General features: G+C 67.4%; 1 protein-coding gene across 1 annotated transcript; it reads left to right on the top strand.

The window, feature by feature from the left end:
* Positions 1-2,868: 2,868 nt before the first annotated feature.
* Positions 2,869-11,936, top strand: FAAP100 (FA core complex associated protein 100). Its single transcript, XM_029056744.2, has 10 exons — positions 2,869-2,961; positions 4,168-4,354; positions 4,848-4,966; positions 5,651-6,522; positions 7,304-7,472; positions 8,380-9,050; positions 9,975-10,111; positions 10,586-10,702; positions 11,048-11,134; positions 11,722-11,936. The coding sequence occupies exons 2-10, from the start codon at positions 4,187-4,189 to the stop codon at positions 11,845-11,847; spliced, it is 2,466 nt and encodes an 821-aa protein (XP_028912577.1). The 5' UTR covers positions 2,869-2,961; positions 4,168-4,186; the 3' UTR covers positions 11,848-11,936.
* The last annotated feature ends 3,390 nt before the right edge of the window (positions 11,937-15,326 follow it).

Raw genomic sequence — 15,326 nt, 5'->3', positions numbered from 1 at the left:
GCCTCTGATGCACAGCCGGGGGGCGGGAGTCCGCCCGAGGCCCCCTTTCCTCCTCTCCCCTCCCGGCGGCGTCGGCGGAAGGGAGAGAAGGGGGGTGTCCTCGGGGGCGGGCGCTGGGTTAGGGTCAGCACTTGCCCCTTCGTTCAGAAATGCACTTTGCCATTATCCAAAGACACCTAGGACTCGGGGAAAGGGGCGACCCCTCTCAGCCGCCCCCCGACATCGACCCGGGGGGCTCGGGCGACGGGCCGCGCCCCCCCCCCCCCGACCGGCTCGCTGGGACCCGAGGGCAAGGCCGCCCCCCGGCCGCCGAGTCCAGCTCTCCCCGACCGTGCCTCTCCGCTCCCGAGTCCGAGCCCCGCGTCGTAGATTGGGACCGTCCGCCTCGGAATTGCCGCCCCGCAAGGAACCTAATAAAAAAAGCACCTGAAACGAGCACACCCCACAACCCCTCCGTTCTTTCGACCGCCGGCGGCTCCTGAGGTCTGGACCGCATCGGGAGGGTGAAAACGGGAAAGCGCCACACGGACAGATACCCAGAATAGGATCCGCGGGGACGGAGGGGGCCGAGGGCGGGCGACGTCTTTCGGAAGGCACCGGGGGTGGTGACCCTCTGGGGCGGGAGGGGAGGAGCAGTCGGCCCGCGGGGGACGGGGGCTACGCACGACCCTACCCGCTCGTCTCCACCCCGGCGTTTAGTACAGTGCCCGGCACGTGGCAAGCGCTTGGCAGACGCCTTAACGATTATAATCTTGATCCCGGCCGGGGCCCGCTCTAGCAGCCGGAGCCTCAGCTTGCGACGAACCCCGGCGACAAACGTTTACACGATCAAACGGGCTCTCGTTCCCGGCCGACGAGCTGCCCCGTGGGCACCTCTCCTCCGAGCGCTTTCCGTCCGTTCCCTCAGTCGCCGCGGACCGGCCCGGCATCGGACGCGTCGACTTGGGGAGGCCGTCCTGGCCGTTGGCCCGGTTTCCTGGGTCTTTTCCAAGAGGGACGGCGGCCCGCCGTATCTGTTGCGCTCGGCGAAAGGACGACGCGACGGTATTACGGACACCTTCCCCGCCCACGCGTCTAGAGGGGAGCTTGAAAGAGCCCGGGCCTGGGTTCCGATCCCGACTCGGCCGCTCATCCGGCGGGTGACCCCGGGCGAGTCACTTCACTGCCCTGGGCCTCGGCTCGCTCTTCCGGGAGACGGGCCTTCGGCAGCCGTCCTCCTGCCCGCTCGGACCGGGGGCCCCACGGGCCGCTCCGCCTGACCTGTTAGCTTCTATCCACGCCAGCGCTCGGCACGGTATCCGGCACAGGGTAAGCGCTTAACAAATACCGGTTCTTTCTCCCACCTGGACTCGGGGCCCCGTGAGGGGCGGGGACTGCGTCCGACCCGAATGACTTGTATCTCCCCCAGCGCTTGGCACCTAGTAGGTGCTTAATAAACACCCCAATCATCACTCCCCTCTTCCGCCTCAGTTTCTCCTCCCCCGGCGTCGCCTTCAACACCTGCCCCTCGCCCGCGAGAGAGCCGCAAAGGTGAGAGGCTGGAGGGGAGCTCCGTGGACCGAGGCGGGGGATCGTTAACGAACCGTACCCACTCAGCCGCTGAACGAGTAGGTACAGTTCTGTGGCCGAACTGTCCGTTCCCAGCGCTCGGCCCGGCGCTCCGCACATAGTGAGCGCTCACTAAATACGATCGAAGGAAGGAACGGTATTTAGGGGGCGCTTACTACGTGCGGGGGGCTGTGCCGAGCGCCTGGGAGGGGACGGTGCGGCCGAGTCGGTGGACGCCCTCCCCGCCCGTAACCGGCCCGCAGGGTGGAGGGACCGCAAGCGGCGCCGACCCTGTGCAGAGCACTGGGCCGAGCGCTCGGGCGAGGAGGACGGAGTTGGGAAGACGATCCCGGCTCCGCCACTCGTCAGCCGTGTGACCGCGGGCGAGTCACTTGTCTGGGCCTCGGTTCCCTCATCTGGAAAACGGGGATTGCGAGCCCCACGCGGGACGACCCGGTGACCCCGTATAGTTATAACGTTGCGATCTGTTAAGCGCTTACTATGGGCCGAGCACCGTTCGTTCAATAGTATTTATCGAGCGCTTACTATGTGCAGAGCACCGTACTAAGCGCTTGGGATGAACAAGTCGGCAACAGATAGAGACGGTCCCCGCCGTCGGACGGGCTTACGGTCTGATCGGGGGAGAAGCGCCGGGGGGGGATACAGGGGCATGGCCCACGTGAGGCTCCCGGGCTTCATCCCCATCTTCCAGACGAGGGAACTGAGGCCCAGAGAAGCGAAGGGACTCGCCCACGGTCCACCCAAGCTGACAAGCGGCGGAGCTGGGATTCGAACTCATGGCCTCTGACTCCCAAGCCCCCGCTCCGTCCGCCGAGCCGCGGGTATCTCCCCCGGCGCTCGGAACAGCGCGCTGCCCAGGGTAAGCGCTTAACGAAGGAGAAGCAGCGTGGCGCAGTGGACGGAGCACGGGCCTGGGAGCCAGGGGCCCTGAGTTCGAATCCCAGCTCTGCCGCCGGGCGACCGTGGGCGAGTCGCTTCGCTTCTCTGGGCCTCAGTTCCCTCGTCTGGAAGATGGGGATGAAGACCGGGAGCCCCACGGGGGACGACCCGATTTCCCCTGTGTCTACCCCGGCGCTTAGAACGGGGCTCGGCCCAGAGTTGGCGCTTAACAACTCCCGACATTATTGAAAAGACCGACATTCTTCTTCTTCTCTGGTGTCGAGGGCTTCCGGGGGCCCTGGCCACGCCCCCTCCCCGTGACGTCGACGGCTCCGCCCCCTCGTGACGTCACCCGCCGGCGCGGCCCCCCCCCCTCCCCTCCCGCGACGTCACCCGCGCCCCGGGCCGGAGCTCCGCCCCCTGCCGACGGCGGGCGCACGTGCAGCCTCCGCCGGCCTCGGGGGCGACTCGCCTTCGGGCGGGAAACGGCGACCCTCAAGCCCCCCCCCTCAGGTAACGGGCGACCCCCCCCCCCCGTCCCCCCCTCAGCCTCCCCTCCCGCCATCGCCTCACCCCGTCACCCTTCCTGCTCCCGCCCGCCTCCCCTTGGGCCTCCCTTCCCGCCCTCCCCTCCCCTCCCCCCCCCCCCGTCACCTTTGCTGTCGCCCCCTCGTCCCCCTGCCCCTCACCCCCTCACCTCTTGTCCCCCTAGACCGTGAGCCCGCTGCGGCCAGGGACGGGCTCACGCTCTCGCCCTCTCCCGAGCACCTAGTCCGGTGCTCTGCGTGCAATAAGCGCTCAATAAATGCCGTGGAACGAGTCCCCTCACCTGTCCTGTCCCCTCCCGCCGTCCCCTCCTGCTCACCCCCTCTCCTCCGTCCTCTCCCATCATCCCCTGTGTCCCCTCCCATCACCCCGCCACCTGTCCTCTGTCCCCTCCTGCCCTCCCCTCCCCCCCTCTGTCCCCTCCTGCCGTCCCCTCATCCCTCTTCCGTCCCCTCCCATCACCCCTCCCATCTCTTCTGTCCCCTCCTGCCCTCCCGTCACCCCCTCTGTCCCCTCCTGCCATCCTCTGTCCCCCCCCATCACCCCACCACCTCTCCTCTGCCCCCTCCTGCCCTCCCCTCACCCCCTCTGTCCCCTCCTGCCATCCCCTCATCTCTCTTCCGTCCCCTCCTGCTCACCCCTCGTCCCCTCCCTCCCCTCCTGTCCCCCCTCCCCTCAACCCCCCCTCCCCTCTCGTCACCCTCTGTCCCCTCCTGCCGGCCTCAGTCCCCTCCCATCACCCACCACCTCTCCTCTGTCCCCTCCTGCCGTCCCCTCACCCCTTCCGTCCCTTCCTACCGTCCCCTCCCCGTCCCCTCCCCTCCTGTCCCCCCTCCCCTCAACCCCCCCTCCCCTCTCGTCACCCTCTGTCCCCTCCGGTCACCCCTTCCCCTCCCTCCCCCCTGCCTCCCGCCCGCCAGGCCGCCCGCCCCCCGACCTCTCCCTCGCAGCCCCCTGCGGCCTCCCTCTCCCCCAACCCGTCTTAACAGGAGGATTCCCCCCCCCCCCCCCCCGCACACCCGTCTTCCCCACCCCCTCCCCGCTCCCCCATCGGCAACGTGTCGCGCAGGGAGGGCGGGAGAAGCAGGTGGCTCGGGCGAAGGCCGAACGAAGGCAGGTATCGGCGCGGAGCCCCATCGCCCTGCCCCCCGTTCCCTTCTGTGCCCCCTCCAGGTGCCCCCGAGACCCCAGGATGGCAGAGGACGACGGGCGGAGGGTCCGCTACCTGGCCGACTTCGGCCGCCCGGTCGGGGGCCCGGCGGCGGGGCGGGCGCGGGTGCTGTGCCACGAGACGGACGTCTACCTCGCCGGCGGGACCGAGTTCGTCTACGTCTACGACCGGGAGGGGAAGCGGCTCCAGGTGAGTAACGGGGGCCGGCCCGTTCCCTCCGGGAATCCAGTGGTCCGGATTAATCATTCCGGCATCTGTTCGGCGCTCGCCACGTGCCAGGCGCCTGCTGAGCGCCGGGGTGGAGACGAGAGAGTCGGGTCGGACCCGGTCCCCGTCCCGCGCGGGGCTCGCGCCCTCGGTCCCCCGTTTTCCAGAGGGGGGAACCGAGGCTCGGAGAAACAGAGCGACCTGCCCGAGGTCAAACGGCAGACTAAGCGAGGAGGGAGCAGGATCTAATCCCCGTTTGGACGGATGACGAAAGCGAAGCAGGGAGGAGCGACGCGACCCGCCCGAGGTCACGCGCCGGTGGAGCCGGGATTAGAACCCAGGGCTTCCGACGCCCGGGCCCACTGCCACCGGGCCACCACGCTCAGTCCGGCGGTCCGCACCGAGTAAGCGCTCGATAAACGCCGCCGACGGACCGGGCGCCTCACCGGAGTGTTCTTCCCTTTCCACATCCCAGGCCGTGTACAGGTTTCCCGACCAAGTCTGGCACCTGGAACTCCTGGCCCTTCAGAGGGAACTGTACGTCCTGTGTGCCCGGAACGGTATTTTCCGTCTCCCCCTGGACCGGCCAACCAGGTGAGAACCCCGGCGGGGGTCTCGGGAGAGTTCGGGGGCGTCCGAGCCCCGGGCGGTGGCGAGGTCCGGAGCGACCCTCCCTCGAGATTCCGAAACTCGGGCCCGTTCACCTTCCCCGCTCCGGCCGACCGGCGGAAAGGCGAGGGTATCGACCGTTCATTTCATCTTACGGCACCCGACGCGCGCGCGCGCGCTGCCGACGTGCCGGGCGCTGTGCCAGGCGCCGGGGTGGATCCGAACTCATCGGGTCGGACCCGGTTCCGGCCCCACGGGGGTGGGGATCCCGGTCCTCGTCCCCATTTTCCAGAGGAGGTCACCGAGGCCCCGGGGAAGGGAAGCGGCTTTCTCGAGGTCACACAGACGAGTGGCGGAGCCGGGACTAGATCCTCCCACCTTCTGGCCTTGGCCATTCCTTTTCTTCTGGGGGCGTGGGTGGGTGTTTTCCACCCACTCTTGGCTGACTCTAGTGGGCGGGTGGGTGTGTGAGATTTCGGCTGACTCTAGTGGGTGTGGGGGACGTGGACCGTGAGCCCCGTTGCCGGTTCGGCCTCTCCGAGCGCTTAGTACGAGGCTCCGCACCCAGGAAGCGCTCAATAAATAGGGTGGAATTGAACCCCTCTCTGCCGGCGGGGACGGGGGGGCTCCCGGGGCCTCCCCCGACGGCCTCCCCCCGCTGTCCCGCAGGTGGGCGGCCGGTGCCGGCGGAGGAGAAGGCCGCGACGACGGCGAGGAGGAGGCGGCGGCGGGCGTGGCGGCGGTCGGCCCCGAGGCCCGCGTACTGGCCGACCCCGCCCTGTGCGCCTTCGCCGTCCTGGCCGCCGACGGCGGCGGCCTCGTCACCCTGGCCCCGGGCCCGGCCACGTGGACCCTGAGCCTGTTCGAGCTGCCCCTGCCGGCCCCCGGCCCCCGGCCCCCGACCCCGGCGGGCCGGGTGGTCTTCCCGGCGGCCGGCGGCGACCCCCGGAAGCCCCCCGCCCCGCGTTCTCTCCCCGTCCTGTGCTGCGTCTCCCCGCCGGGCGGGGCGGGGGGCCCGCGGCCGACCGAGGCCCTGTGGGGCCTCCTGTCCGGCGGGAGCGGGGCCGCCGCCGCCGTCCTGTGCGGGCTCCCCGACGGCCGGCTGTGCCGCGTGGCCCTGCCCGCCCCGCCCGCCCCCGGGGACCCCGTCCGCCTCCTGCACCGCCTGGAGGAGCCGGTGGCCTTCGTCGGCGCCCTGAGGACCGCCGGCCCCGGGGGGCCCGGGCTGGACTGCGTGGTGGCCGTCGGACACGGCGGCCGGGTGACGGCCCTCAGGGCCGGGGAGGCCGGAGTCCCGGAGCTGCGGGACTACCGGCTGCCGGGCCCCGTCCTCTGCGCCGCCTGCGGGGCCGGGAGCCGCCTCTACGTGGGCACGCGCTCCGACCTGGCGGCCGTGGACCTGGCGGCCGGGGCCGGAGGCCGCCCCCCGGGGCCCGGCGAGGTCGGGGACCCCCCGGCCGGCCTGCCTCCCGTCCTGGCGCCCGCCGGCTTGAGGATCTGCGGCGCGGTGACCCTGGCCGTGTCCGCCGGGGCGCCGGAAGGTAGGAGGCGGGCCGGGGCTGGGCCGGGGGCCTGAATACCGTTGGGAGATGGCCGGGGCGGTGGGGAAGCGGGAGGGAAAGGTCCCGGCTCATTCGAGCGGCCGGGTGACTTTGGGCGGGTCCTCGAACTTCTCTGGGCTTCAGTTCCCTCATCCGGAAAATGGGGATGGAGGCCGTGAGCCCGACCCGATGACCTCATGTCTATCCCGGCGCTTAGAACGGTGCTTGGCGCAGAGTAAGCGCTTACCAGATACCGTCGTCGTCCTCATGCGGTCAGTCTGTGGTATTTATTGAGCTCTTACCGTGTGCGGAGCGCTAGACTAAGCGCCTGGGGGAGGACGATAGAACGGAAGCAGCGTGGCCCAATGGGTGGAGCCCGGGCCTGGGAGTCTGGGATCTGGGTTCTGATCCTAACTCCGCCACTCGTCTGCGGGTGGGCAAGTCGCTTCCCTTCTCTGGGCCTCAGTTCCCTCATCTGTAATATGGGGATGAAGACTGGGAACCCCATGTGGGGCAGGGATTGGGTCCAACCCAACTGTATCTAATAACGGTAATAATAGCAATGCAAGCTGTGTGACTTTGGGCAAGGCCCTTAACCTCTCTGGGCCTCAGTTGCCCCTTCTGTAAAATGGGGATTAAGAGTATGAGCCCCGCCTGAGACCGGGACTGGGTCTGACCTGATTCCTTGGTATCTTCCCCGGCGCTTAGAACGGTAAACGCTTAACAAGTACCGTGATTATTGTCATCGTCGCCGACGGCGCCCCTTCCCTCCGTCCTCCAGGCGAAGTCGAACTGTTGGCGTTGTCGGTCGAGGGCCGGCTGATGATCTGCCGTTTGGGTCCGGGGGAGTCCGGGGGGCCCGAGGAGACTCGGCCCGCGAGGGGGACGGTGGCCCGGTCGGGACAGAGGATCAGGGACCTGCTTTCCGGCATCGGCAACGTCTCCGAGAGGTAGGTGGCCCGGCGGAAATGAATGCCCCCCCACCCCCCGTCAGAAAAACCGTAGTCTTTGCCTTCCCGGCCCACCCCTCCCCCCGACCTCTGGGACCTGCAGCCTAGCGGGTAGAGCCCGGGCCCGGGCTTCAGAAGGACCTGGGTTCTCATCCCGGCTCCGCCACTCCTCTGCTGGGCGACCCCGGGCAAGTCACTTCTCTGGGCCTCAGTTCCCTCGTCTGGAACACAGTTACGGTATTTAAGCGCTTACTCGGTGCCGGGCACTCTACTGACTGCTGGGGTGAGAGAAAGAGGAAGGAAGAAAGAGAGGGAAAGAGAAGAGAAGGAAATAAAAAAAGGAAAGAGGAAAAGCAAGAGGAAGGAAGAAGGAAAGAGAAAAAGGAAAAGAAGGAAAGAGAAAAAGCAAGAGAAGGAAAGAAAAGGAAAGAGAAAAAGAAAGGGAAAGAGAAAAAAGAAGGGGGAAGGAAAAAGAAAGAGAGAAAGATAAAAGGGAAAGAAAAAGCAAAAGAAGGGGAAAGAGGAGAAGAAAGAAAAAAGGAAAGGGAAAAAACAAGGGAAAGAAAAAGCAAAAGAAGGGGGAAAGGAAAGAGAAAAAGAAAGCAAAAAGAAAAGGCAAGGGAAAGAAAAAACAAAAGGAGGGCGAAAGGAATGAGAGAGAAAAAAAGGAAAGAAGGCAAAAGAGAACGAGAAAAGGAAAGAGAGAAAGCGAGAAGAGAAGGCCGTTCCCCGGTGAGCAGGCCCCCGGGGGTGTGAGAGGGTGAGCGGGTGTTGCGGTTTGGGGGCTTTAGCAGCGGGCCGGGGGCCGGGGGGGCCGGGGGGGCCGGGGGGGCCGGGGTTCTCATTTGGGCTCCGCCGCTTGCTTGCCTTGGGAACTTGAGCGCCCTCCCCGTCCCCGTCCCCTCAGAGAGCGTTCCCTGAAGAAGGCGGAGGAGCAGAGGAACCGGGCCCTGGCGGGGCTGAACGAGGCCCTGAACGTGAGCTGCGCCCTCCTGGGCGGGCCCCGGGACCCCCGGCCCATCGGCTGCACCATCCGCGCCGCCTGGACGCCCCCGGGGGCCCTCGCCGCCGTCTGCGTCCTGCACAACGCCGGCGCCTTCGGCCTGGACCGCGGCTGGACCCTCTGCGTCCGGCTGGTCCCCGCGGCCCGCCCCCTGGACGGGGGACCCCCCGGCCCCGCCACCTACTCCGTCCCCCTGGGCCCGCTGGCGCCCGGCGGGCGCAGGGAAGTCACGCTGCCCCTGGCCCCGGACCCCGGCCGGCCGCCCGCCCTGCCCGTCACCGTCTCCTGCTCCCTCTTCTACGGCCTCGGGGCCGGGCCGGGCCCCGCCGACCCCGCGCCCGGCCGGGAGGGCGTCTGCCTGCCGCTCGGCCGACACTCGGTGGACATTCTGCAGTGCCTCCGCTTCCCCGGCCCGGCCCCGGCCCCGGCCCCCGGCCCGGCCCCCGACCCCGTGGACGCCTTCCTGGGCGGGGCGCGGGCCGAGCCCCTCGTGGCCCGCTCCGCGCCGCCCTCCGTGGCCACCCTCAAGGTGTCCTCCCGGCTGCTGAGGGACGCCCTGCGGGACCGCTGCCCCGGTCGGTAACGCCCGCTCCCCCTCCCCGGCCGGGACGCGGGGGTCACCCCTTCCTAAACCACCGGCGATATGCGTCATTAGGTGCCGGGCGCTGTACTGAGCCCCGGGGCGGGGCCCGGGATACAAGCCGGTCGGGTCGGTCGCCCGGCTTCTCCTCCCGCCCCCGCCTCTCGTCAGCTGTGTGACTGTGGGCGAGTCACTGCACTTCTCTGGGCCTCAGTTCCCTCGTCTGGAAAATGGGGCTGGAGACCGGGAGCCCCCACGGCGGACAGGGACCGTGTCCAACCCGACTAGCTTGGATCCACCCCAGCGCTCGGACCACTGCCTGGCACATAGTGAGCGCTTAACAGATACCGTGAGAAGCCAAAAAACAGTCCCTGTCCCCCGTGAGGCTCACGCTCTTAATCTCCGTTTTCCTAATGAGGGAACTGAGGCCCGGAGAAGTGACTTGCCCAAGGTCACACAGTGGCCTGGTTGGGGTTAGAACCCCCGACTCCCGGGCTGTAGCCACTAGGCCACGCTGCCTTCCAGTCGGTCACTCAGCCGTCTTAATTGAGCGCTCACTGTGTGCAGAGCGCTGGACCGGGCGCTTGGGAGAGTCCAACGCTGCAATAAACCTGCTGCCTCTGCTCCCGCGCGCCGGGCGGCGGGGAGGGGCGGCGGGCGGGAGGGGAGACGGTTTCCGCAAAGCTTCCCCTCCCCCCGGGGGCTCTTGTGAGTCCAGTGCTCTGCACGCAGTAAGCGCTCAATAAATACGACTGAACTTGCCCAGCCCCGAAGGTCCGGCGGTCCCCTCCGCCGGGAGAGCCGGACCGGGCCGTCGGAGGGGACCGCCTCGGGGGCCGAAGGCGGCGGGCGCGGCCCGCCGTGGCGTGACTCGGTTTCCCTCTCTCTCTGCGGGCCCGGGCCCCCCCTCCCCCCACAGAAGCCCCCCTGTGCTGCGGCACCCTCAGGTGGCTGCTGGCGGAGAACGGCGCGGCGGACGCGGTGAGGACCCGGGCCGTGTCCGCGGTGCGGGCGGCGGCCCCCGACGGGAACGACGTCCACCTCCTCGTCCGAGAGGCAAGGGAACGGTCCGGCCGAGAGCCGGACCGGCCGGGGAGGGGGCGTCCGGCCGCGGGGACGACAAGGGGAGCGATCCGGCGGCTGCTCCGGGGGGCGGGGGAGGCGGTCGGCACGATCCCGGCCCTCGGGGAGCCGACGCTCGGGCCGGGCGCGGGGCGCTGGACCGAGCACTTGGCGGATTCCAGTGATGATAACTGTGATATCCGTTAAGCCCTCACTACGTGCCAGGCACTGTACTGAGCGCCGGGGTGGGGACAGGCGAGTCGGTTCGGAGACGGTCCCCGTCCCCTGTGGGCCTCCCGGTCGTCGTCCCCCTTTTCCAAATGAGATCGCTGAGGCCCAGAGAAGTGAAGTGACCTGCCCAGGGTCACACAGCGGATCGGTGGCGGAGCCGGGACCTGAACCCAGGTCTTTCCGCCGCCCGGGCCCTAACCCCCGGGCGCTTGACGGGCGCCTCCCCGGCCGTGACAGGTGGCGGTGACGGAGCTGTGCCCGGAGGGCCCCGTCGCCGCCGTGGAGATCCGGATGGAGAGCTCCACCCTCGCCAACCTCTGCCGCCTCCACCACGCCGTCGTCCAGCGCTTCCGGGTACGGACGGTCGTCGTCGTCCTCCCCCCGCCGGGACGCGAGAGGGGAAGAGGGGACGGGAGGAGGAGCCGGGGGAGGGGAAGAGAGGGAGGGGAGGAGGGAATGGGAAGGGAGGGGAGGAGGGGGAAGAAGGAGAGGGGAAGGAATGGGAGGGGAGAAGGAAAAGGAGAGGGAGTGGGACGGGGGGAAGGAATTAGGGAGGGGAGGAGAAGAGGGAGAAGGGATGCGAGGGGAAGCCGGGGGCCCTCGGTCAGCCGGCCGAGCTCCGGGGGGCTCCACCCCCCCCCCCCCGCTTCCCGACTCTCCTCCTCAACCCCCCCACTGTCCGGCCCCTCCCCGGCCCAGGCCTCGGTGATGGACGGAGCGGGCCGGGGCCCCGGCCCGCCTCCCCTCCGCCTGCACCCTCTGCGCCAGATCCACAGCAACCACGAGGTGAGCGCCGGGACCGCCCCCCCCCGACGCCCTCCCCCGAGACCCCCGAGCCTCCCCTCCCAACGGCACCGCCCCCGGAGCCCCCAAACTCCCCGCGCGCGGATACGCTACCGCACGCTCCTCCCCACCCCAAGTAGCGGCTCGAACGCTACCCGGAGAAGCCCGCTGCCGGCCCGGGCTACCCCCGGTCATATCGGCTGAGCGCTTCCTGTGTGCGGAGCGCTGTTCTAAGCGCTCGGGGGAGTGGAATAGAACGATGTAACGGATGCGTTCCTCGCCCACGACGAGCGGACGGTCTAGAGAAGCAGTTTGGAGAAACAGCCCGGCCTGGTGGCCAGGGCCCAGGAGTCAGAAGGTCATGGGGTCTAATCCCGGCTCCGCCCCTTACCTGCTGTGTGACCTTGGGCCAGTCGCTTCACTTCTCCGGGCCCAAGGTGAAAAGACCACCCCCGAGAGATTGGTCTCTCTGACTTTCGGCTTCTGTTTTTCCCCGCTTCCTCACGCCGCGCACCGCCCGCCGCGTCCCGTTTCGGTCCTCCCCGCTTCCTCACGCCCCCCTCGGTCTCCCCGCCCGCCCCGGGACGCAGATGCTGCTGAAAGAAGTGCGGACCCTGCGCGACCACCCGGGGCGGGAGGACGACGCCGGCGCCGCGGCCGAGAGACTCCTGCGGCTCTACGGGCAGCTGCGCGACCCCAGCCTCATTCTGCTCTGACCGCCGAGACCCGACTCGCCACGGCGGCCGGTTGGCGGGGCCCGCTGGCCCCCGGGCCCTCTGAGAAAGAGCGATGGTCCTCTTTGGTCCACGCGGCCACCGGTGACGATGACTGTGGTATTCGTTCAGCGCTTACTCCGCGCCAGGCACCGTCCTGAGCGCTGCGGTAGATCCAAGCAAATCGGGCTGGGCACGGTCCGTGTCCCACGAGGGGCTCACGCTCTCCCCCTTTTCCGGAGCAGGTCACCGAGGCCCAGGGAAGTGACCCGCCCGGGGTCACACAGCGGACGAGAGGCAGAGCCGGGATGCTGCACGGTTAATAGTCGCTGGGCCTGGGACTCAGGAGGACATGGGTTCTAATCCACGTCGGCTGGGTGACCTTGATCTAAGCGCTGGGGTAATCAGGTTGTCCCTCGTGGGGGGTCACGGTCTCCATCTTCCAGATGAGGTCACCGAGGCCCAGAGACGCGAAGCGACTTGCCCAAAGTCACGCAGCTGGCAGGCGGCGGAGCCGGGATTAGAACCCACGACCTTTGACTCCCAGGCCCGGGCTCCACCCGCCAGGCCACGCTGCTCCTCCCTTAGCAGGATAAACCTGCTGCTTGCCGGTCCCCGCCCCGGGGCCGAAACCGGCAACTGGGCTCCGTGGGCCTCTCTTCCCCGTCCTCCGCAGACCGGTCCGGCCAGCGGCCACGCCGCCTTCGCCCGCCGGGCCGCCGGGGGCATCCTGGACGTCACCCCGTGCCTTCCCGCCGGTGCCGGTCCCTTCCGGGAGGGTTTCCTCGGGAGGATCCCGAGGTGCCAGGACGGGGTTTCCTCAGGAGAAGCGCCAGCGGCGCCTCACGAAACCCTCGCCCCGTCCGGCCCGGGGTCGTCCGAGGATAATCCGGGGGCCGCGGGAGGGGGCTCCCGCTGCGTTTATGCCTTTTTAATATCTCCCACCTCAGGGGAGGCCTCCAGGGATGGAGCGAGCGCTTCTTTGGCCGGTCTCTGGGCCGCCCGTCCCCGGCGGAGGCCGGGTCTGGCAGGACCCGAGGCGGGCCTCCGCCCCGTGCCGGACGTCCTGTCAGTCATTCGGCGGTATTTATTGAGCGCTTACCGCGTGCCGAGCACTGGACTGAGCGCTTGGGAGTGGGCGACAGCGATAAACAGTCACGTTCCCTTGTCTTGTACTACGTGAGCTGGTTGAGGGGGGCCGTCTTTGTTCCCCGGGCTGCGGGAAGGGCCTGTCGAGGGAGAGACCACCACCCTCCGGCGCCGTGACTCACTTTTTTAGGGGGGCGTCTCCCCCAACACCTTCCCACATTGGGTGCTGCTGCGACTCCGTCCCCCCAGAGGCTTCTGGGAGCTGGATTCTGCCTATTTTTTAAACCGTCAGTTTCAGAAGGGGGGTGAGAAAAAAAATAAACAAGCAGAGTGGGATTTTTCCCCGTGCTAAATCGCTGCCTCTAAACTCTCTCTAAATCAGGCACCAGAAAGAATCTTTCTGGTGAACTCGTTCGAACTTCGACTCTCTCCTCCTCTCCCCAGATCTCTCCACCCGCTTGGGCGATGGCGGGAGATGATGATGATAATTATTGTTCGTATTATGTGGCACCCGGAGGATCCATCCCCGGAATTGCAGTTTGGGGGGTTTTATTCCTTTTTCGACGGTATTGGATAAAAGCCTACTGGGTACCGACGCCGTACTAGGCGCCGGGGGGGGGGGGGGGGGTGGTTACAACGTGATCAGGTTGGACACGGTCCCTGGTCCACCCGGGGCCCTCTGCTCTAACGCCCATTTGGCAGACGAGGTCACCGAGGCCCGGAGAAGCGAAGCGAGTCACCGGAGGTCACACAGCCGGCCGGTGGCGGGGCCGGGATTCGAACCCAGGACCTTTCCACTGGGCCGCGCTGCTTCCATCCGGCCTCCAGAGCTCCCGGCCTCCCCCCGTTCGTCATCAACCCACCGCTCTCTTGTTTGTTATTTACTGCTATTGTTGTTCACTGAGCCAGGACCGGGTGCGGAGCACTCTGCTAAGCGCTCGACTACAACGAAGCAGACGAGATCCCTGCCCTCAAGGAGCTTGCGATCTAGAGGAGGAAACGGATCCCAAAATGAATCACAAGCGGGAGAAGCAGTCGAATACGAAGATCCAGATCAATCGATTGTGATTTATTGAGCACTCGCTGCCCGCCGAGCGCTCTACGGGTGCAAGCGGAAAGGGGTCAGGATTCGAACTCATAGGCGACCCGGGGCGGGGGAGATAATATGATTTTCAGAGGACTCTGAAGAGGGGGAGGATGGCGGTCCGGGGCGACGGGGTGAGACGGCAGAAGAGGAGAGATCACCACGTTCTCCAGAGATCCGTGTCGTCTCTCCCCGAACCGGAGTGGACCCCCTTCCCCCGACCTGGGGGCGTCCTGATGATAGTCAGGGGCGGAATCGGGGCGATGGGGAGGAGGACCGGGGGGGCATCCACTAGCTTGTTCCTGCAAGGCGGGGGCGAGTATCTTGTCTCCCTGTTCTGCATCTTCAGCCCCCATAGCCACTCGGCAGCTAATAATGATAACGAGGATATTTGTTACGCGCTCACTAATGTGCCAAGCACTGTACTAAGCGCCGGCGGGCGGGAACGGCGGCCGATGGGGTACCGCGACTAAAGCGGCCGGCGGGCTGAAGCGACCGGCGGACCCTAAGCAGTGCGGCCTAGCGGGTGGAACCCGGGGCCAGGGAGTCGGAAGGACCCGGGTTCTAATCCAGCTCCAGTTGCCGCGTCACCTTGGGCGAGTCGCTTTGCTTCTCTCTGCCTCGGTTCCCTCATCTGGACGGGGGGGGGATGGAGACTGTGAGCCGATTGGCTTGTATCCACCCCGGCGCTCGGTACAGTTGTCTGGAACATAGTAAGCGCTTACCAAATGCAGTCATTATTTTTCCGTGCCTCAGTGTCCGCTTCTATAAAATGGGGACGAAATCATTGTTCTCCCGCCCTCTTAGGTCGTGAATTAAGTTAGGTCGGGAGTCCTATGTGGGGTAGGGACGGTGTCCGACGTGGTTCTTTTGTAACCACCCCGGCGCTTAGCGCAGAGTAAGTGCTCAACAGATATGACAGTGGTTTATTATTAGGTCGGAGACTCTTTTTCTGGGGTGGGAGGTGGGGAGAGCTGAGTCCCCTCCGAGAGGGGGGTCAGAGGGGGGTGGGGAGGGACAAGGGGTCAGAAGGTCGGGGGTCGTGTGGACGGGGCTGGGGGGGAGGGCAGAACGGCCCGGTGGACGCCCCCCGTCCCCGGGCTGGGTTTGGGGGACGGGGCTCTGCCTTGGGGGTCAACGGGGAGATTGTGGGGAGAGGGAGGGAGGAAAGGAAGAATGGAGAGATGAAAGAGGGAGGGAGGAAAGAAACAGGGATGGGAGGAGAAGGAAGGGAGGAAAGAAACGGGGGGATGGGAGGAAAGGGGAGAGGGAGGAAAGAAACGGAGGAAGAAGGGAGAGGGAGGAAAGT

Source organism: Ornithorhynchus anatinus, unplaced genomic scaffold (genome assembly GCF_004115215.2).
Source record: "Ornithorhynchus anatinus isolate Pmale09 unplaced genomic scaffold, mOrnAna1.pri.v4 scaffold_264_arrow_ctg1, whole genome shotgun sequence".
In the NCBI taxonomy this organism is placed as follows: Eukaryota; Metazoa; Chordata; class Mammalia; order Monotremata; family Ornithorhynchidae; genus Ornithorhynchus; species Ornithorhynchus anatinus.
The sequence above is the reverse complement of the archived record's forward strand: the minus strand, read 5'-3'. Positions and strand labels throughout refer to the sequence as shown.